Source organism: Acinonyx jubatus, chromosome A1 (assembly GCF_027475565.1).
Source record: "Acinonyx jubatus isolate Ajub_Pintada_27869175 chromosome A1, VMU_Ajub_asm_v1.0, whole genome shotgun sequence".
In the NCBI taxonomy this organism is placed as follows: domain Eukaryota; kingdom Metazoa; phylum Chordata; class Mammalia; order Carnivora; family Felidae; genus Acinonyx; species Acinonyx jubatus.
The window spans coordinates 189,977,644-190,000,865 of record NC_069380.1 but is presented as its reverse complement, the minus strand read 5'-3'; the positions used below and the strand labels follow the sequence as shown (position 1 = coordinate 190,000,865).

The following is a 23,222-nucleotide window of genomic DNA, read 5'->3' as shown; positions in this document are numbered from 1 at the left end:
ACATTTAAAAAATTTTTAAAAAAAGTTAGAAAATACAAATGGTAGAAAAAACAAAATCAGGACTCAGAAATAGCCTATTGTTCATCTTCCAGTGTGTATTCTAATGATAATGTATATATTAAAGTGGAAAAGGATATTTGACAAAAATAGGATCATACTGAACAGGCTGTTTTATAACCACTATTTTTCAGTGAGTAAAGGAAGGTCTACAGGCAAATGTATCGGTTTCTTGTTTGTTTTTTGTTGTTGTAATAAAAAAACATCTAACATAAAATTTACCACTTTGAAGTGTCCAGTTCAGTAGTGTTATACATCTATTGATATTGTTGTAAAACACATCTCCAGAGCTTTTCCATTTCGCAAATCTAAAACTCTATGCCCATGAAATAGCTCCCCCCTCCCTGTTTTTCCCCAGTCCCTGGTAACCACCATTCTACTTTCTGTTGACTACCTCATTATTTTTTTTTAATGTAAAACCCCGAGGTCGGGAATTGCATGCTCTGTTGACTGAGCCAGCCAATGGATTTGATAGACTTTGACTAGTTTAGATGCCTCATTATAAGCGGTATCACACAGTATCTGTTGTTTGGTGCCTGGCTTACTTCATGTAGCATAGTGACTTCAAGGTGCATCCATGTTGTAGCATGTGGCAGAATTTCTTTTTAAAAAATTTTTTTTAATGTTTATTTTTGAGAAAGAGACAGAGCAGGAGCGGGGGAGGGGCAGACAGTGAGAGAGACACAGAATCTGAATCAGGCTCCAGACTCCGAGCTGTCAGCACAGAGCTTGACTTGGGGCCCGAACTCACGAACCGTGAGATCATGACCTGAGCCGAAGTTGGACGCTTAACTGACCAAGCCACTCAGGCGCCCCAGAATTGTCTCCCTTTTTAAGGCTGAATAATATTCTTTTGTAGGTAAACATCACATTTGTTTATCCATTCATCCATTGATGGACATGTGGGTTGTTTCCACTTCTTGGCTATTTTGAATAATGCTGCTATGGCCATGGGTGTATATACCCATGGTGTATATATATATGTGTGTGTGTGTGTGTGTGTGTGTGTGTATAAATATCTCTTTGAGACCCTGCTTTCAATTCCTTTGGGAATATATACACAAAAGTAGGATTGCTGGATCATATAGTAGTTCTATTTTTAATTTTTTGAAATTAATAATAGTAAGTGAACTATTTCACATTCCCACCAGCAGTGTACAAGGGTTTCAGTTTCTCCACACCTTCACCGACACTTGTTTTCCTTCCTTCCTTCCTTCCTTCCTTCCTTCCTTCCTTCCTTCCTTCCTTCCATCCTTTTTTGATAGTAGCCATCCTAAGGGGTGTGAGATGAACAAATGTATTGTTTTAATACAATTCTAGGGAAAATGTTTAAAGTCTTCAAAAGAACAAACTCTTTGACATTGAGAAGTGTGGAATCTTCCTTTTTATATATAAGCAACTAACAAACTGTTCTGAAACTTATCAAATCTAATCTCATTAAACATATTATGCTTTGTGGATTAACATCCTCCACCTCCATCACTCCAGACTTTACAGTGTTTACGTATTAAAGGATGCTTATTAGTTTTGTGATGCTGTAGAAGGTCACAACCCTATGTACTTAATATCTGCTGAAAATTTAAGCTGCCTTCAAACGTCTCTCTCTTTGATGTCTTCCAGCTGTTTATCTCCTCCTTCCCTGTTTATCTCCTCAGTTCCCCACCACTGCCCTCTCATCTTGAATGAAGGGTTCTCCATCGTTCGGCTTCCCAGCCCTGCTCCAACCCCTTCCCCTCAGCCCTCCCCCTTAGAGGCTGAAATCCCCCTGACTTAAGTCACATGCTGGGTTCCAGGAACCCTCAGATCCTTGTCCCCAGATCCAGGCCTTCCCTTAACCTTCTCTGGCACCTGCTCGGGGAGATCTGTGTGTGTGTATGAGATGTGGTACCATAAACCACCATTCCCTTAGCAGTCTTTTTTTTCTTTTTTTTTTTAATGTTTATTTATTTTTGAGAAAGAGAGAGAGAGAGACCACTCCTGAGTGTGCACGTGTGTGAGCGGGGGGAGGGGAGGGGGGGGTGGGCAGAGAGAGAGAAGGAGAGGGAGAATCCCAAACAAGTTCCTTGCTGTCAGCTCAAAGCCTGACATGGGGCTCGATCCCATGAACCATGAAACAAGAGGTCGCTGCTCAGTTGACTGAGCCACAAAGGCACCCCTCCCTTAGCAGTCTTGGTCTCCACATGTGCCTCTCACCAGGCTGAGTATCATCTTTTTGTAGAGATACATTCTTTCTCTCACAACCTGAGCCCTACATGCCAGCCACAATCTAATCTGGACCTTCTGAAGAAGCAGCAGGCTGTTGCAATGCCCACAGAAACAGCTGAGAGACCATGTTGGCTCTGACATGCTGCCTTCCTAAGGGCTTTTCTTGAGTCCTTTACATTTTACATTATTTCTGCCTTAATGCTGGCCTTAGACACTGCCTCCTTCATTAAATAGGACTCTGCCACACCATTTTATCATTTTTTTTATTTAAAAAATGTTTTAATGTCAATTTATTTTTGAGAGAAAGACACAGAGTGTGAGCGGGAGGGTCAGAGAGAGAGGTAGACAGCAGAATCCAAAGAAGGCTTCAGGCTCTGAGCTGTCAGCACAGAGCCCGATGCAGGGCTAGAACTCACAAACTGCGAGATCTGAAGTCAGCCGCCCAACAAACTGAGCCACTCAGGCACCTCACCATTTTATTGTTTTAAAAACGTGAGTTAAGTTTAAAACAATATACTGTCCAGATTTTAAGTATATAATTCAATGAGAGGTTTTCTTCTTTTTCTTTTCTTTTTTTAAAAGATTTTATTTATAAATAATCCCTACACCCAACATGGGTCCCCACAACCCTGAGATCCAGAGTCCCATGTTCCACTGACTGAGCCAGCCAGCCTCCCCCAGTTCAATGAGTTTTGACAAATGTGAACCCCTATGTAATTACAAGATTTTGAGACACAGTAAGCTAATTTAGAGAAACTGCAAGACTCCATAGAACTGTTGGAAAGAGTACAGGGTTTGGAGTCAAGAGACCTGGCTACCTGGTCAAGCCTCTGCCATTAACCAGCTGTGTGACTTTGGGCAAATACCTTCCCCTCTCTGGGCCTCTGTTTCTGATCTGTGCAGTAAGGTCGATTCTAGGGGCTTCCTCATGCTGTAGGCCCCCAAGGCATGACAGGGGTCGAACAGAGATCACACCAGGCTTCCTGAAATTATGCAGGGCTACTGTGTTCTGCCTACATTTGCAAAATGAACACACCTCACCTGGGTCCTTCCAACCAAATCCCTGAAGAAGAAAAAGGGAAGAAATAACAACAATAAGCAAAGACACCAGAAATCAGCCAAACCGAGCTCTACATCCTGTAGGAATGTACCAAATGGCTTATAAATAAATCCTTCTCAAACTTGTTTGCTCTGGTACATTAACGAAAGAAGATTCTGAAGGGATTAGCTTCAAATTCACAACAAGTATCAAAAACACACTGTTTGCCAAATAGGTTGAGTTTAGCTATTTTGCTGTTTTGGAGCTAATGTACCTTTGCTAAAATAGGAAAGAGCTCTCTAATAAAATAAGAGGGGCATGTCGGTGGCTCAGCTGGTTAAGCTCAGGTCATGATCTCCTGGTTGGTGAGTTCAAGCCCGACATCGGGCTCCATGCTGACAATGCAGAGCTCACTTGGGATTCTCTCTTTCCCTCTCTCTGCCCCTCCACTGCTCTCTCTCTCAAAATAAATCAATAAACTTTATTAAAAAATAAGATGAATCCCTCATATCTATAGAGCTTTTTTTTTTTTTACTTCTCAAAGCTGCCTTGTTTATTTCTCATTCGATCTATACATCAGTTCTCTGACAGGAAGCAAGACAGGGATTTTTCTCTTTCCTTTTTTCAGGTGGGGTCCTGAGGCCTGGAACAATGAAGTGGATATTCTCATAGATACCAGCGAGCCCACCCCCTAGATTCCCAGCCCTGTGTGTTTGGGCTGGGCCCCACTATCTCTTTTGCAAACAAATCGATCAACACAAAGAACAGAGTCCAAGAAGATCTAAAAACAATAATAACAACAAGAACACTTCACAGGTAGCAGTTAACAGAAACCGACATTATCACCTTCACTCTATTAATGCTTATGGTTTTCTCAACAGCCTGATGAGGGTTCTCCCTATTTTGCAGAAGATGAACAGAGGCACAGCGAGGGGTCATGGCTTGCTCAGGCTCACATAGCAAGTAGGTTACAGAGCTGGGATTCTGCAAACCCCCTGGCTTACAGCCCAGACTTTTTGCCCCTATGCTACACTGCCTCGTGTTCCACCAACCATCTGATTAAAGGACTTCCTAAAGCTGTTCACTGGTGAGATGAGCAGCCCTAAGAGCCAGCAAGGCCCCTATTCTGAGCACTACAAGTAGAACCCAGGTGACCATGACCACTAGTGAGCAAAGTTTAGAAGGCAGTTACCTTTGAGGCAGAGGGCCGGGCCAAACGTCCAGAGATTATAGGATTTGATGAAAACTCCCAAAGATTGCAGTCTTTGACATCAGGACAGTGACAAGGCCTCTTGGCCCTTAGGCTTCCAGACTGACCAGCCTCTCCCAGGTGGCTGTGCATAGATCATCCTGAAAATCTGACAGCATGGTTCCCAGCCCAGGGACTGAGGAGGAGGGACAGCAGAACACAAAATGACAGGGTGTCTGCTGCCCGATTAAACCAGTGCGCTGTGTGCAGGGCCACGGTGCTGCAACATACTAGGCTCACTCCTGGGCCCGAGGCCCAGATATTAGTCACAGACCCGTAGTCAGAGCTCTAAAGGCTCCCAGCAGCACCCCGTTCAAGCACTGCTTTTCACACGTGGGGAGACGGAGGCCCAGAGAAGGGAAGCACCTTGCTAGAGGCCACACAGCATTCGTTCAACCAAATATTAAGTGCCTACTGTGCGAAGCACTGTACTTGGGACTGGGAATTAAGGGTGAAAACACAGCCACAAGCTTCAGTTCCGTGGAGTTCAGACATTAGTGAAGGAAATGGGCAAAAGGAGGTAAACACATAAAATCAGAGATTGTGATCTGTGCTATGAAGAACATGGAGTGCTTCAGCCAAGTTGATCGAGGAAGGTCTCTCTGAGAAGGGGCCCTCTAAAGCTGGGGCTTGAAGGATGAGAAGAGTATGGTGTTCGAGTGTGTGCATGTGCTGGGGGGGGGGGTGGGGGGGGCATGTGTTCCAGGCAGTGGGAACTCTTTGCCCTAGAGCCCCCGGGCTGGAAGGAGCTCTATGTGTTTAAGAAGCTGGCATTGGGGCGCCTGGGTGGCTCAGTCGGTTAAGTGTCCGACTTCAGCTCAGGTCATGATCTCGCGGTCTGTGAGTTCGAGCCCCGCATCGGGCTCTGGGCTGATGGCTCAGACCCTGGAGCCTGCTTCCAATTCTGTGTCTCCCTCTGTCTCTGCCCCTCTCCCATTCATGCTCTGTCTCTGTCTGTCTCAAAAATAAATAAACGTTAAAAAAAAATTAAAAAAAAAAGAAGCTGGCACATGGCAGGTAGGGGGAGAGGAGCAGAGAGGGGGGTGTAGGGGGTGGGCAGAGTCTTGAGCACATAGGGTCTTGTGGGCTGAGGTGACAGGTCTGGAGTTTATTCTTGTTGCAATACAAAGTCGCTGGAGGGTCTTTTGCAGGAGAGTGGCAGGCATGCCTTAACATTTCCTGCTTTTCTTGTTTGAAGGGCCCCCTGGGAGCCCCATCACCCTGGAGGCTGGCAGAAAATGCATCAGGCAGTGCTACTCACACAAAATGAGCCTGGCTCTCCCTTGTCTTTATCTAGGGATCATCTCTACGCACTTTACCCACATTAAGTAATTAGACCACTCACATTATTTGAGGTTCCCCCCTTCCTACCATGTGTCACAAATCTAGAAACTCAAGTGCTGTGTGACCCTGTGGGAATTGGCAAACCTCTCTGATCCAGTGACTGTCACTGGGACAGGCAGTCAGGAGGCTTCATCAGCTTGCCACAGCCTTTTCCCACCTCATTCCTGTGACCAGCACTCATCCTCTTTGTCATAGAGGTATGAAACATTAGAAACTGCTATCAAGATTGCTAGGATGGGAAGAAACTTCCAGGACCTTCAGACTTTTTTTTTTTTTTTTTTTTTTTTTAATGGGAAAACTAAAGTCCAGAGAAGAAAAGGGACTTATCTAGGTTCCATAAGAAATAGCAGCAGGGCCAGACCTCTTCCTACATCCCTTTGTCTGAAACCACCCCAGCAGAAAGGGAGTCAGTGTTTCTCAAAAGGGGTTCTCTGATTTGCTCTGTGTCACATGAGTTTGGGGAATGCTCTCCTTCTGAGAGATTTACCATGAATGCTAGAGGCCCCAAAACACCCCAGAGCAAAACATTTATTTAACATTGCTTAAGTAAGCCCAATGTTTTCCCAAATAGTTTGATGGCAGATTCCATCTTGGTGGATTATCTATTCACATTCTCGGGAATTTCCCTTGGGAACTGCCACCCGGAACAAAAAAAGCCCCTGTCTACAGACCCTGCCGTTATCATTATTATTCTTGCTATCATTATCATCGAGGGCAGGGGCCATCCTTCATACTCCATTCAGCTCATGTGATCACACCTCCCTCCAGGTGTCCTGCATGGTGCTGAGTACTCAGGGGTGATGACACAGATCAATTACTCAAAAACAGTGACAATGCGTATTGACTCTGGACCTCCTGAGTCGCATGGCCTCATCTGAGATAAGGGGCAGCTTATTTCTTTTCTCTTCTTGACCAAGGGAAAGGCCTGCGGAAGCCTTGGCAGGGAAACTCATAAACATCCCTGAAGGTCACCAAATGCTAAAGCAATCTGCCCCCCCACCCCGTTTATACTGGACAAAGCCCATTCCCTAATTTTAAGCTTTAACTCAAGTACAGCCACCTCCAGGAAGGCTTCCCTGACTACTTTGTCCCTGTCCCTCTGGCCTGTGCTCCTCTCTGCCTCCCCTTTAGTTTCCAGAACTTGTCTATACCATGTGTTTAGTGACTGGCATTGTATCAGCCTGTGCAGGGATCTAAATAAGGGTAGTCGGCTGGTTGGCTGGGAGTCACAAACACCAGAGGAGGGGTTGGGCCTGAGGCTCACTAGCGTGTGCTGGGCCCATCTAATCACAGTTAAATTCAATTAAAAAAAGAATACTGTGTGGGCCAAACAAAACATGCCTGTGGACTGAAATTGGCCAGAAGGCTGACAGCTTACAACAGCTAGAATATTATCTGGAGAAGGAAGGCATTGCATTTGGAATCTAGAGAAGTCCTGAAGCTGCCATCAATTAGCATCAGGACTCTGGATAAACACCTCATCTTTCTGAGGATTGGTTTCCTCATCTATAGATTAGACACTTGCTCTGATTTTTTTATGGGATTTTTGAGAATGATTCTCTTGATTCTATGCTGCTATAATAATAGGGAACATTTGTTCAGTATGTACTATTTGTGAGGTACTGTTCTAAGCACTTTGCATGTGTTAACTCACTTAATCCTCAGAATAACCCTAAAGGGGGGTGTTTTTTTCATCTCCAGTTTACAGATGAGAAAACTGACACAGAGAGAGGTGAAGGAGGAACTTGCCTGAGGTTACAGGGCTGAAAGGTGGCAGAGCTGGGACTATAAAACTCTTTCACAGATGTTGGTTTATTTAATGTTCTCAAAAGCATAGTGAATTTTATCAGCTAACTATTTTCCTTTCACCATTTTATAGATGGAAACAATAAACCTCAGAGAAGTGAAGTAACTTGCCTAACATCACACAGCTAGAAAGTAGACAAACCTAAACTTGGACCTAATTCTTTTGACCTCAAACCCTTTACCTTTTTTCCCCTGTGCTATAGGCAAAGGACAGGCAAGTGGTGTGTGAACAGAACACCGTGCTGGTGTAGAGAATTTTGTTCCCTGGGGCGGAGACCATGTCTTGCCCTTTATTGTTTCCACTCTAGTCCCTAAGTCAGGGCCCTTCTCTTCTGGGAGCTCAGTACTTGTGACTAATTATGGTCATGTTGCCAGGAAAATTGCTGTCTGCCTTTGTTTTGGCTGCTAATTTCTACCTGCCTCCGTGAACCGAGATGTTTCCAGTCACTGGAATGATTGAACATGGTTACCTGAGTTTGTCTGACTGGTGTGGTGGGAGGTTTGCATTTCCAATGCGTGTGTATCTCCTGTGGGATGGTGGAGGGGTCTGGAATGAGAGGGTGTGACCTGGGTTCTCATCCTGATTCTGCTGTCCTGGGATCCTAGAGCATTTATCTGAACTTCTGTGAGGCTCAGGTCTTCAGCGGCCAATTGGAGACAATCACATCTGTCTTGTCTCCATGAAAGCCCTTTGGGAAATGCAGTGTGGCACAAACAGAAGATGGGCAGATGTGAGCAAACCATAGGTGCTCAATAGATGACACAACTAACTGTGTGAAGGGCATTTGCAAATGATGTGGGGACAGTGCTCATAATACAGTGTTAAGGCAGGGAAGCAAGAAATAAAACTGCTGAATTTGCAGTACTGCCTCAATTAGATAAAATATACATAGAGAAAAGACCAGAAGAAAATACACCAACACGTTGCCAGTGAGTGCCTCTGGGTTGTGGGCTTATATGCGCGTTTTGCTTTGTTAGACTTAAAATACTTTGTTTGCTAAAGTTAGCACATTTTATTTTCACATTATATTTTATCATTTCAAAGTATATATATAATTTATATAATTATACTAAACATTTATTATCTACATTATATATTAAGTATACATGAAAGTTAGCACTTGGCCCTTGACAGTATCATTCTAGTTACTGAAACACTGATGTGATCAGGAGCGATCCTGCACTCGTTCATTCATTCATTCATCCATTCATTTGTCCAGAAAATACACTGAGGGCCTGCTGTGAAGGCACCACTGATGACTACAATAAGAAACACTAAGAACAATGTGATGCAATCCCTGCCTTCAAGAAACATAATCTAGATGGAAGATAAGACATACTTATAAGTAACCATAATTGAGGGCTGAAAGGAAATAAACAATACTATATGCTTTAGGGAAATTGCCACTAGGAGTTAAGACTGGGGAGAAATCAGGGTGCCTGGGTGGCTTAGTCAGTTGAGTGTCCGACTTCAGCTCAGGTCATGATCTCGTCGTTCATGAGTTTGAGCCCTGCGTCGGGCTCTGTGCTGACAGCTCAGAGCCTGGGGCCTGCTTCTGATGCTGTGTCTCAGTCTTTCTCTGTCCCTCCCTTGCTCATGTGGTCTCTCTTTCTCTCAAAATTAAATAAACATTAAAAAATTAAAAAAAAGAGTGGGGAGAAATCTATTCTAGTTCTGGAAATTAAATAAGATTTTGTGAAAAAGTTGGCATTTTGTGTTGAGCCTTGAAGGATAAGTAGAATTCTGGACAAATGGAAATGGAATGGCATTACTGGCAATAATAAAAGTAACGAAAGGTAATGTTTACTTACTGCATACTATGTGCAAGCATTGTCCTATTAAATTATACACATTATTTCCTTTAAAAATCACCAGAGCTCTATGAGATAAGTAGTATTATCATCTCCAATGTACAGATGGGAAAACTGAGGCTTAGAGAGAAGTTAAATATTTGTTCAAAGTCAGCAGACGGTCAAGCTGGGATTCACACTCAGGACTTCACTATGAACAGGAATGTCACAGTGAAAGAATTTACATGAATTGAGGCAGGAAAGCGTGGGGGCCACAGGGTGTTAAACCAGGAGCTTCCCAAAAGCAGGGAATTTGTGTATCTTGCTCACTTCTCTATGTCCAGGGCCTAGGCAGTACCTGGCACATTGTGGATGCTTAATAAATATTTGTGGAAGGAAAGAAACAGTGAGTGGTCCACTGCTGCTGGGGTATTGGGTGTGGTAGAGGCAGCAGGACAGGGAGGGGCACGAATGGGAGTTGTTAAGCAGAGGCAGGGCTCGGTTCATGAAAGAGTCCAGAGAACTGGCTCAGGCAGTGTGGTAGGCTGCATCGAGGCGGGAGGCGGGGGACAATCAGTGGACAAGCTCATCATGAGACCATCTGAGGAGTGTAGGCATGCCAGGGAGGGGCGTGGGGCTGGGGGAAGGGGGAAGAATGGAGGAGAGAGAGGCTGAGGTGAGGCCTGTCTCTGCATCCAAGCGGTGAATGTGTTGGAAGTTAAATTCTCTGTCAGACCTTCTTCATTACAAACCCATGCTCCTCTTTTACTAACCCCCTGGGGAGGCTTGGCTGCCTCTGAGCCTACTTCCTCATCTGTAAAATGGGAATCATACTTACACAAATTGTGTTGCTCTGGGGGCTAACGAGGTACTACGGGAACACACAGTACCCCCGCCATCCCACCTCAGTTAACTATTGCCATTTGCATTTACTTCACAAGAAGAGATCTAGGCTGAGCCTCCTCCCATGAAGTGAAATAAATTTTGTGGCATGTGCCAAAAAACCCAAGAGTTCTCAGAGTTTGGAAAAACACTCCCCAGCTGGCACTGTTCGTATAGGCCAAGGCCCCTCCCTTGCTGACCCCACCCACTCCTCCACTTCTGCTTAGAGGCCTCCTGCCCAGGAGCCCCTGATATCAGAAGATAAGTTATACAGCCCAAGTTCTTTCAGAAACACAAGGTCCTTTGGAATATCAAACTGAAAGAGGAGAAAAACCGTACATCTATGTGTATTAAAATTTTTCATCCTAACACAGATAAAACTCAAGGAACCTCACCACCTTTTACCAATGCTTCCCCCAAAAGAATGAAGTTTCATGGAAACTGTACCTTTCTTCACCTTGATAAGCCAGAGAGGCAGGTATTATGCTTCCCATTTTGTGGAGAGAGAAATGGAAGCCCGGGAAGGCAAAGAGGCTGCCCAAAGTCATTCAGCAAAGCCGGAGATGGTCTGCAGCTTATCAATCAGGTCTCTAGGCTATCTGTCCCTCATGTGGCCTCTTCTGTCTTCAGGAAGTTGTCAGCACTGGGAGCAAACAAGCACATAATTAAATACAAATAGGTATTTGGACCCACTTTATAATATTTATTTATTTATTTAAAAAAATTTTTTTAACGTTTATTTATTTTTGAGACAGGGAGAGACAGCATGAATGAGGGAGGGTCAGAGAGAGAGGGAGACACAGAATCTGAAACAGGCGGGGCTCGAACTCCCGGACCGCGAGATCATGACCTGAGCCGAAGTCGGATGCTTAACTGACTGAGCCACCTAGGCGCCCCCATAATTTTTATTTTTTAAGTTTGATTTTCTCACTGTGTGTCTCTGTGTTTTTAAGCACATGAGGTGTTGAAGCCCTGGGTGCCACACAAGTTAGTTTGATTCTTGTCACTTTCTGCCCAAAGCAAATCTTGTCTTACCTCCTTTTTGGCCTGAGGTGAACTATTGCTTAATTACTTGCCCCTCTCCCCCCCATTTAGAGTTTACTTTTGGGGGAAACAAGATTCCATATCTTTAGGATCTTCCCTAGGCTTATGTATTTGATGGGTTCTCCATAATTACTTGTGAATTTTGCAATGGAAGGAAGAGAGGCAGGCCTTACAGTGTGGTATGGGGGTAAGGATACGGTCTGGGAAGTTACACTGTCCTGAAAAAGGTCACTCTGATATTCAGCTGCTGCCTGTGACTCCAGACACCCACCTAACTTTCTTATTTTCTTTGATGAACTTCAGTCACCTTCATTTGTGATTGAAGATAACAGCTACCTGGCCTTGGCATGCCTGGCACATAGTAGGGACTCAATAATTATTTGTGGCCAGAATTAACACCTATCTCATTGTGTTATTGTGAGAATTAAGTGAGATAATGAATGTCAAGTATTTCTCATAGAACCTGGCATATAGTTGCTACTCAGTAAAAGTAACTACTAATTTTGGTCATTATTAACATTTAGAACTGAATATAGAATGCCACATTGGGTCAGGAATTTTTAAAAACTTGAATTCAGGGGCATCTAGGTGGCTTGGTCAGTTGAGTGTCCAACTCTTGATTTCGGCTCAGGTCATGGTCCCAGGGTCATGGATCGAGCCCCATAACAGGCTCCATGCTCAGCATGGAACCTGCTTAAGATTCTCTTTCTCCTTCTGCCCCTCTCTTGCTCACACACTCTCTCTAAAATTATTAAATTAAATTAAATTAAATTAAATTAAATTAAAATTAAAATAATAAAAACCTGAATTCAAATCCCAATTCCAACATTTTATGTAGAAAAGGCTACTGGACGTAGGATCAAGAAATTCAGGTGTGAGACCTGGTTCTGCCATGAACTAGCTGTGTGACCTTGCTGAAATAACTTCACTTCTCTGAACCTCTCTGCCCTCATCTGCAAAACAAGGAAATTGAGTAATCTTTGAGATTCCTTTTTCCAGCTCTAACAGCCTTAGTTTAAGATGTAGTCTTTTTATTTTGTCTCTGGCCCCAGTTCTCCCATTTGCAAAATGATGCACTGGTGTTTAGGAGCCCCTTTCTGGGGCAGAGCAGGCCCAGTGCATGCAGATCCCAGTGCCCCTCCAGCCTTCAAACAGCAGGCCTGGTGGTGCTTGTTCAGCTCAGACTGATGGCTGGGTAGTGTGAATGGGATACTTGTGCACACAGTCCTGGTCCCCTCACAAGTTACATGGGGGCGCCTCTACCCTCCAACTCCAACTATAGGCACATAGAAAAGAATGACCAATGACCATAATGTCCTTTATTAACAAGGTTCAGAGAAGGTCTAGTGTGAATAACCTCTTCAGGAAATACCAGTTAAGTATGATAAAAAATAGTGCATTCCAGTGGCAAGGTACAGTAATTTACCTTCCGATTAAGGGCATATATAATACAATTATGAAGAATCCTGCTCAAATTCATTGAGATTCCTGTGATCATTACCTTCCTTGGTACCTCTTTTGAAGCACCAGTCTCAGTCTCTATAATTTACAATGCACTTTGACTAACGTCTCATTTGACCCCTCACAGAAGCTGAGAGGGTAGAAGCAAGTTAGGCATAATTTTACCCCCATTTCACCACCAGGAAAGGGGTGCCCATGGAAGGCTGGAATGCTGACCAATGTGCAGAGGCTGAGTTGCAAGTTATGGAAGAGCTGGAACTAGACGTCAGATTATCCCCCAACAGCACCTCTCCCCAGTAGTCATGGTTACAACCAGCCTCGTCCCCTGGGGCAATTCCAAGAGGCTTTTCAATAAGCCTTTTCCCATATCCAGCAGGTCATGTATTCTAATCCTTGCCTTGGAGATGGCCAACATTCCAGGCTGTTATGTCTTGAGGTGGTGGGATCACAGCCAGTCAGAACCAGGAATTCTCCAAGTGAAGTGTGGGACCACCAGATGGGTAAGCATCCAAGGAGGTTTGTTAGACTTGCGGGTTTCAAGGTCCCATCCCAGACATATTCCATTCGAAAACATTTGGAATCTGCATTCAAGGTTTTCCCTCATCATCCATACTGAAGTAGCTGATCTAGTTTAACCAACCACTGTAGTAGTTATTGTCTTCATAGAAAGGAAACAAGCATTTATCACTGTTCATTGTCTTTCTCCACCTCAGAGTGTAAATTCCAGGATAGAGACCTTGTTCGCCTGATTGCCAAACTCCCTTTTCTAGAGCCCTTCAGGCTCTCACAGTACGAGGTTAGTAAATATTTATTGAATGTGCATTGAAGTTTGAAATCACTGTCATTTACCATTGGTTCGTTTTACAATAGAGAAACTGAGGTCCACTGAGGAAATGACTGCTGCAGAGTTGGTAAGGGGCAGGGCCAGGGCCAGGATAAAATCTCAGGTATCTGAGTCCCTATCACGTTGGTTCAACTCCGCCCTAAGCAATTCTTTAGAAAAAAAACATTTCCTGCCCATGAATATTCGGTTTCGGGGGCCTGGCCAGGTTGGGGGTTGGTAATTCCGTTCCCACTTCGTCGGCACTCTTGTCCCCGTGGGTTAAGGGCCTGCCTTCGGGGCCGGGCGTCGAACCGAACTCCGGGCAGTGTCCTGGCCGTCCGGGGCCGCGGGGAGGAGCCCAGTACGGCCCGGAGAGGTGAGGGCGACTCGCCCAAGGTCACCCGGGCGGGCCCGGAGGGGCCAGGCCCGCGGGACGCCAGGGAGCTGGCGGCGTCGGCGCGTCCTCGAAGTGGATGGGCACCCCTCTCCTTCACTCTGTAAATCCGGCATGACGTTAATGGCTCCTTCTCCCGAATTCGGTGCACTTAGCCTAAAGAGCGCGAGCAGGCCGGGTCGGCCGCGTGGCCCGTTCCCATGTGCTCCACCTGCGAACGCTCTGACGTGCTGGCCCTTTAAGACACCTCCCCCTCTTCCCCCACCCACCTCTCCTGCCCCCCTCAATGCCCTCCCTCCCGAATTGCATCAGGCACGTGCTCGCCCCCGTCCGGTCGGAGCACCCCTCACCCCCCAGCCCGGGAGGTGCTCCGGGGAGTCAGAGGCTAGGGGCGGGGTGAGGGGCGGGGCCGCGAGGCTGTGCGCGCGCGCTCCCGCCGCCTTCGCCCGCCCGCCCGTCGCCGAGGGCCGGCCTCGGCGGGCGCGTCCCCGCGGCGCCGTCCCCTCCCCTCGCCCGCCGCGTCGCGAGGCGCGCGCCCGCCCGCCGCCTGCCGCGGATCGCGTGGTCGCCTCGGCTCGCCGCGCCTCTCCCCCGTCCGTCCATATTGCTGCAGCCCCCGAGCCGGGAATCCCGGGCCGCCCCGGCGGCGGGGGGGAGGGAGGGACGGGACGAGAAGCCTGCCGGGCTCGGGGTGGGGGCGCCCTGCGAGGAACGGGCGGGGGGGGACGCGCGCCGAGGAGGCCTGGACCGCAGAGTGGGGGGCCTTCCTCCCCCCCCCGCCCCGCCAGTGGGCCTCGGATCTACGGCGGCTGCATCCGACCGCGAGGGGGGCCGCGCCTAGCGTGAACCCCGACCCTTCTCCGCAGGGACTGGGGCCCAGCGCCCCGGAGGAAGGCGTCGCGGGTGCCCTGAAAGCCAAGTTCGAGGCGGGGGAGGCAGCCTCGGGCGCGCCCGGCTTCTCCGGGGGGGCGGGCGCGCAGATGGCCACTCAGGTGGAGCCGCTGCTGCCGGCGGGCGCCACGCTCTTGCAGGCCGAAGAGCACGGGGGTCTAGTGAGGAAGAAGCCGCCGCCGCCGCCGCCCGAGGGCAAGGGCGAACCCGGGGCGAACGACGTCGGCGGGGGGGAGCCGGACGGCGGCGCCCGGAGATCTCGGCCGCCCTGCGCCAAGCCACACAAGGAGGGCACCGGGCAGCTGGAGCTCGAGAGCCCGCGGCCGCCGCAGCCACCCGGCGCCGAGGGCCTGGCCGTCAGCGACGGGGAGGAGGGCGGCGGCGGCGAGCCGGGAGCAGGCGGAGGAGCGGTAGGAGCCGCGGGCGCCGGTCGCCGTGACTTCGTGGAGGCCCCTCCGCCCAAGGTGAACCCGTGGACTAAGAACGCGCTGCCGCCGGTCCTGGCCACGGTGAACGGACAGTCCCCTCCAGGTGGGTCTCCCTGTTTGCTATCCTGGGTCCAGGGACCTCTTCCGGGGACTTGGGCGTCCCCTCCCCCAGCGGCCTTTAGGGCCCGGGGGTCCGCCACTGGTAGTGGTGACTCGGGATTTTTTTTTTTTTTAATTGCCTCTTGGGTCGCTGTGCCCTCCTTCCCGACATACTCGGGAAGGTGCCCCTGCCGGAGGGCCCAGCCCTCGGGAGCCCGCAGCCACCGCCTGGGCCTCAGCGGTTAGTGGGCAACGGCGTGGTCCGGGCCTACCTCGCCAGGAGAGGGTGGGCGCTGGTTTCGGTGAAAAGGGCCCACCTACCCCCCTCCCTCCGCGTGTTGGGTGTCGAGGACGGTTTCTAGCCTAACCCCTTCTTGGGAAGCCCCTTTTCCCACCCCGCCCCATGCTCCCCGTTTTGGTAGCGTTGCGATCGTCCCCATGTTGTAAATGTTTAATGAGCATATGTCATGGGCAGCGAAGCGCCGGGTGATGAGTTGATACCGACCACACGGATTCGGGATTTAAAAGTTAACAAGTTTTGTTCTCTGGTAGACGATTATAGGCGGTAGAATCGCCATTGGTGACGGGTTGAGGGGTCGGTTATGGGGAGAATGATGAGAAGAGGAAACCCAACGTGTCATTGAATTCGGTGGTTTCCCTTCCCGATCCCGGGGACCTTCCGCCTCGAGAGGGAGCCGGATGGCGAGTGTGCGGGGATCCAGTTAGGGGCTGGTGGAAAATGTGAGGCGAGGAAAGGGGCATGCGGCGACACGAGGGGCGTGTGGCGACGGGGGAGGGAGTGGCCGGGCTGGGCGGGCGGGTGACAGTTGGGCGCCATGCGCCGCGCCGCCGGCCCGCGGATTGCTCGCGGCCGCTGGGCCTGTGCGTTCGGCGCCCGCCGCCGCGCTGGGGGTGGAAGGCGGGTGCGGGCCGGCGGCGCGGCGCGGCCCGGACTGTGCGTGTGCGCGAGTGTGAGTGCGCGGCCCCCCTTCCCGGCATTCCTCCGCAGCCGGGACAACGTGGTGCCTCCCCGCGCGGGGAGCGGCATGTGACTGCCGGCCGGCGCTCCCCGCGCCCTCCCTCTCCCCGCTTGGATTTTCGGTCCTAAGGACCCAGCCACTTGGGAGATCCCGGCGGAGCCGTGTCAGCGTGGGGAGGGGGGGCGGGGAGGCGGTGCAGAATTTGGAGGCTCGTCTGGGCCTCCCTTTGCCGAGACTCATCGTCGGCTTGGGTGGGGGGCGCGCCCTACCGCCTCCCTTTGCCGGCGCATAGAGAGGCACAGGGGATCTGTTTTGGGTCCTGTTGAAGTGGACCAGTGTCCAAACCCGCTTGTAGTATAATGACGGCCTGTGGCCGTAGCGTTACTGCTTTTTCAGTGTTCCTCTTCTGTAGTCGCTGGTTGAAGCTGACTGGTTTAAACCATCAAAATGGGGAAAGTTGAAGAAGGGGATTAATGCCTTCACATTCAAGGGATTAGAATCACCCTTAGTCCTAGGGAAACCAGAACAGCCAATTCTGAAAATGTCGTGTTGCAATTTTATTTCTTTTAAGGTTGCTTCATTTGGAGGAGGGGACATTTGAGGTTTACTAATAGTACCTCAAACTGTGTTCTCTTCCTTCTGCCCTCTCCCCTTCCCCCCTTTCCCTTCCAGAACCCTCTTATGCAAAGGGCAGTGCTGAAACCTCCCATTTTCTTGCATATCCCTCCCGATCCACCCACAGTGGGAGGGAAGGCAACTTTTAAGACAGTCTTTGGTTCTTCCCCCCTCTTTAAACTCAAAGGGGTATAATCATCCCCAGGAGAGAGAACTCTTCAGAAGTTTAAATGGGGCTACTCACCCTGGCTGCTGCTGCTTAGCTAATGGTGAACCTGCCTTGTGGGTTTTAAATCAGCCATGACATCAGGTGGTATTGGGTGCCTGAGCTGGCATTTTGTGCAAGTGCAGGGGCCCTTGATAGGTTGCGTCACTGGGGTTATTGATCGTGGGAAGAAGACAGCTTGGCTGGCATCTTGCCTTTCCTTGGAGTGGAGAAGCCAACTTGCTTTAAGTGCCCAAAGCAAAATTCTGAGTCTGGGAGTTTTGTTCTGTTCTTGTTTTTCTGGAATCATAAGGCAAGAAAGTGTTTTGTCTACTCATCCGTTTTTGAACCTTTGGACTAGTCTTTGACAGACTAACTCTCAATTAATTCAGTAGCTTCTCTGTTGTTAGGGCTTGGGTGCTTTTTGAGGGAGAATTTTGTGACTGAATTGTCTGATAAGGTTAGATGGTGGCCCTTTCTTTGGAGTCCACATGGATTGCTAAGGCCATTTTTTCAGCCCTGATATTATTTGCAGCTTGGACAGGTTTAAATGTGACACCAATGCACAGTGTGGTGTGGGGAAATTGTGTGTTCTGTGATGCATATGTTTTTGGGAGTCTACAGAAATGAGTGCCTCATAAGCAAAGCTAAAAGCTTCCAAAGCTTGCTGCAAATGCCTATTTTTAGCCCTCCTTTTGGCTCAGATGCTAGTGTTTTAGTTCTTTAAGGGACACATGCAGTAACTAGTAATAAAAGATGTTTTTCAATATCCCCCTTTCTTGTGCTGTTTTCTATTCTGGTTTAAGCTTCCACATCTTACATTTGTAGTTTTCAAGTCAGGATTTGCATTTTGGCTCTTTGTATTTCCTTCCCCTAGAATATTTTGAAGTCGTTTAAAATTTTTTCCTTCTAGCCACAACTCAATTTTGAGTATGAGAGAAGCAGGATGGGAAATGATACATGCATAGCAAAGGTTCTGGGGTTAAAACTGCATTGGCTCAAATGTCAGCTCTACCACTTGGTAGTTGTGCCTCCTTGGCAAGTTGCTTAGCCATTATGTGTCTGAACTCCATTTGTATAAGAGGGATTAAATTATGATTTATTTGCTTCCTGGGGTTGTGATCATTCACTGTAGTGGTAGCCCAGTGCCTGGGAGACTGGGAGACTATGGGGCTTTCCAGGACTTTTTCTGGGTCTCCGTTTTTTCCACCTGTAAGATAAGGGCAGTGGACAATGCAGTACTTTCCTTTTCTGGTATTGTGTCACTAGTCTGTGAAATACATGGGACCCATCTCCTTAAAATGGAGTTTTGCTTATCCTCAGACACAAAGGGCATATTATGGATAATCTTAAAGGTTGCTGACCCAAAGAATTGGCTCTTTTTGCTCTGGAATGTGGTATGATGCATGTTTTAAAAATAAATTTTAATTTGTTTATTTGCCTTTCGTTAAAAGCTACCTTTGGGAGAGTGCCCATGTGCTCTCGGGGCAGTGGGGAGAGGCTATAACTGAACTAAAAGTTTGCTGTGGCTAATGCATGTGCAGTGGCTTGAGACTTGAACGTGTCATCACCACAAGCTTCTACCCACCCCAGCAGGGGGAATCAGTGGGTTGGTTGTGTGGCACCTTCATCTCCATGTCATAAGAAAATTAAGCAGTGCTGTGGTCTTTTTCTTGACTGTAAAGGAAAGCCTAGGCAGAGTCTCAGCCTTGAGTATTTATGTTCTGGGCATCACTTTTTTGTGTGTGTTCCTTTGAAGTGCAGCTAACTGATGGCACAAAATAAAGAAGACACAATCCCAGCTAACCCAGGACAACCCCAGGGATTCTGTACCCCACCGAGCTGGCCCCAAATAAACCTCTACTCTCTTTCTTTACTTTTCTTCCTAGGTTTAGGCCCTTTCCCAGATCCCTCCTAGTTGCACTAGGGTGGGGCATCTCTGTGGATCTGGAGTATCAGTTTTCAGCATAGCATCAGAGCTCCTCCAGACCTTGGCCTCTTCTCTCCCCACCTTGAGAAGTGGACTGGGAGGAAGCACGAGCTCTCTCTGCCTTGGAATCATACAGTCTGCAATTTTGAATCCCAGCTTTACCTGTTTTGCTGCAGCTGCTGCTGTTTTTTTTTTAATTGAGGTATAATGGACATATTGGTTTCCAGTATGCAACATCATGATTTGATATTTGTATATATTGAGCTTTGCCTCTAACTTGCTGTGCAATCTTGGGTGAATTACTCAGCCTCTCTGAGCCACTATTTTCTCATTCTCAAAATGAGAATATTGATAATTAACTATTTCAAAGAGTTTTGAGAATTAAGGAAGATAACGTTTATAAAGCCCTTAGTATGATGCCAGGCACAGACCATCTAATAAGTGTTGCCTATCCAGTAACTGCTATTTAATACTTTTTATAATAAGTGATGACCATTATTAAGCATGCTTGTTCCACTTCTGATTCTGCTGGTGACCAGCCTTGTGGATACCAGCCACCCCCATGCTTTCTCTGCCTCTGTTTCTTCATCTAAAAATGAAGGAATCTGATTAGGTCTAAATGTCTTCACAGTATTTTTAGTATCATAAAAACTTTCTTTCAAGAAATCCTTTCGCAAGAAAGAAAGAAACCAAAAGAGAGCTTTTTGTATGTGTACGTGTATGTCTGTCGTGGTGGTTAAGAACTCCAGTTTTGAATCCAAGTCCTGAGAGGGCTAGACTCTTCTGGCTTCACGAACCTCGGTGGATCACTTGGGGTGCATATCAGACATTGCGGAGCAAGCAGACGTTATGTGCCTTGTAGTACCCTATTAGGAAGCACACAGCACTGCTTATGAAAATCTTCCCCCACCAAAGAACTGAACCCAACCCAATAAAACCGTAGATGTGTAGATGTAGAGGAACAGATTGACCATGAGGTAGCAGTTATCTAATTTTTGAACGTGAGCGATTCTACAGGACAAACAACCAATAAATGACATTTTTTAAAAAGGGAACTGTTAACAGACAAAAAGACTTGAGACATCAGTCAGATGCATTGTGTGGATTCTGATTTGAAACAGTTTCAAGAAGATACTTTGGTGACAACTGAGGAAATCTGATCACTTTAGATGACTATTAAGGAATTACTGGTCAGGGGTGATGAGTTCCATAACTGTTTATATTGTGCACCCTTGGCTAAGAACTGCTAGGTTAGCCTCCATAAATGAGGGTTTAAAGCTGTTTTCCTGCAGTTCAAATTTCTTTCTCTTCTAAAGAAAGCACACAGTTAGGACCCTCTGAAGGGGAGGTAGGGGGTGGGGAGTTGAGTTGTATACTTCTCTGGGCAGTGAGTGCCTGCCTGGGGAAGGAGACCTTTCCCTGGTCAGGCTAGGGTTGGTCTCTGCAGTCTGACCCCTAGATCTCCTGAGGGGTGGAGTCTCTTGGCTGACCCACCCACTGACTGCTGTGGGACCTAGGCTAGAGTAAGCATTTTAGAGCTGTTACTCAGCACTCACTCCCTCCCAAAGGGAGGCCGGCAGGGAGAGGAGGAGGAGCGGGCCTGAAACCACAAAAACCTCTTTAAAATGGAGAGCTCGGCAGATGGGAGTGCCCCTGTTTGCAAAATCCAAGACAAGCTCACAAAGTGGGTAATTAGGGTGCTGGGGCCTCAAGAGGGCTTACAGGTGCCTCAGTCTGGGCTCACAAACACCCCTGGCTAGTCCATAGTTACCTGACAGAGTGGTCAGGAGAGAGGATGGCCTTACCTTGCTGGGGGTTCATGAAAGGAAGTAAGTTTTGACACCTGGCTAATGAAAGCATAGGAAAGAGCCAGGTGAAGGAGCAGAGGGAGAGGTGATTTAAATCTGAATAGGGGCAGAGTCCCTGTGTCTTCTCTCACTTGGTGACCTTAGCTTGCCTAACCTCTGTTTTTCTTACACACAGAATGGGACTAATCTCTGTACTGAGGTTGTTTTGAGGATCAAATTAATACAAGTATGGGGTAGCCTCATTTATTAGATAAAATGTCCCACACAGGTGTAAGCGATTTATGTTCCAGAAGATGCATTCCAAAGCCAGATACGTGTACAGTGGTTTCAGTGACCTCATCTGAGGAGTTATTCGTGACTTTCCTAACTGAGTATGGATAATCAGGAGGTAGCTTAATTTTCAAGTAACACTATTTGCAGAAGTTACCAGGGCCATTTGGCCGACTTGTGGCAGATAGCCTAGGGTGTCTCCCTGAGGGATTTTCTGAGAATTCCAGGGACGTTCTTGACTTATTACCTTTCTGTTGGCTGTACCTCTGGACTGGCAAAGCTGTAGGTATAGGTGTGAGGAGCGTGGGTCTTTATTGATGAATTTTGTAAAGCCAGCCATCTAAATCTGTCACATGCAGTGAGGGGCTTCTCCATCTCAGTATGAGGTACTGTTAGTAAACCCAGATGAGCCCCTCCATCAGAGGTCCTGTTTATAGGGCACTTTGTAATAATCCTCCGTACTTGTGGTAACCACCTTACCCTCCAGACATGCATTCCAGTAATTCAAGGTAGGCTTTTCTCTTCTGTACTTGAAAATGAAGTTGCAACCCTCTCAGAGGAACTGAAGTCCCCCCATAGCCAGGAACCTTCTGGATGAATGGTCCACCTGGGCTCTGTATGGTTTTTGCTCTCCTTTTCACCGGCTTAGTTAAGCTCCTGGTGATCGCAAGATCGTTAATAGTGATACCATAGTCCCCACTTATTGGGTACCTGACATGTTCTAGCCCATGTCATCTGCCAAACAGGTTATCTCTTTATCCCAGCTTCACAGATGAGGAAAGTGAGATTCAGAAGTTAGTATGGAACTATCCTCCTAATTGCTAGGATTGAGAGTCTTGGGGTCATCCTTGCCACCTTTGTAATTTACCAGTACATCCTTTTGGCTCCTAAAAACTGGATCCATAGCTAAACACTTCTTACCACCTCTTTTTTTGCGAGCCTGATCCATACGACATTGCTTCTCACCTAGATTGCTGCAGTGGTCTCCTACCTGGTCTCCTGTCACTCTTGCTCAAGATCCTCTCATGGCTTCTCATCGTGGAATAAAATTCCAAGTCCTTTGAGTTCATCCTCTCAGACTCCACTTGATGTGGCTTCCCACACCACCCATTCCCCCCCCCCACCCCCCCAGTGCTCTAACCTTATCTTTTGCCACTTTTCCCTTCCAACAGCATTGCACCTTGCTTTTCCTAGAGTAGGTTGTGTACTCTCTGCTTTAGGGCTTTAGTTCTGGAATGCTCTTTCCTCAGCCACATGGCTCCCACCGTCACTCTTTTCAGGTTCCTGTTCAAGTAACACTGTGATGGAGAGGCCTTCCCAGACCACCCTGTATAAAACAGCAGGCCTCCATCCCGTACTCTGTATTCCCATCCTTCCTACCCTGCTTCGTTTTTCTTTTTAAACCCTTAATCACCATTGAGTCAGGGACTTGGATATTTGGCTACTGCTTATCCCTGCATCTACAACATGACTGGCACATAGTAGGCAGCTCAGGGAACATTTAATTAGTGAATGAATGGATGAATCTTTTACTTTGACAGCCTCACAGCACGTTTTGAGTTTGGTAGAGAAGATGCCGTGGTGAATAACAAATCTGTGCTGGGAGAGAAGCACATGCACTCACAATCCAGTATGGAAGGTGCTGTGTAAGAAGGTGGTGAGATTCTCTGGGAGTGTAGCAGGGGCACCCAAGTCAATCAAGGTCAGAGAATTCTTTCTGGAGGAAGCAGTGGCTAAATCGCTTGAAATGGGAAGGATAGATAGGAGTTATTTGAGAAAAAGACTAGAAAGAAAGCTCATTCCTGGTGGAGCAAAGGCCCTGGGGTTCAGGGAATTGAGTAAATTCCCTGTGGCTGTACTGTAGATGATTTAGATAAATTGTGATTTTAACTGGAAGGCAG

At 47.6% G+C, this 23,222-nt stretch overlaps 1 protein-coding gene and 1 long non-coding RNA gene across 3 annotated transcripts in view; one reads left to right on the top strand and one right to left on the bottom strand.

Annotated features, from left to right (window-relative positions):
* On the bottom strand, positions 1 to 17,661 carry LOC113604802 (uncharacterized). Its single transcript, XR_008289056.1, has 3 exons — positions 17,353 to 17,661; positions 10,821 to 11,016; positions 1 to 1,330 (listed from the first exon to the last, which is right to left on the bottom strand). It is a non-coding gene; the product is annotated as an uncharacterized LOC113604802 (long non-coding RNA).
* LARP1 (La ribonucleoprotein 1, translational regulator) overlaps positions 14,776 to 23,222 on the top strand; it is a 53,595-nt gene continuing 45,148 nt past the window's right edge. The window contains exon 1 of one of the 2 annotated variants that reach the window (XM_053199789.1): positions 14,776 to 15,517. In XM_053199789.1, the coding sequence (XP_053055764.1) occupies positions 15,076 to 15,517 (442 nt within the window). In that variant the 5' untranslated portion in view covers positions 14,776 to 15,075. The remainder of the gene's footprint in view (positions 15,518 to 23,222) is intronic. The other variant, XM_027077616.2, reaches the window with a different exon arrangement.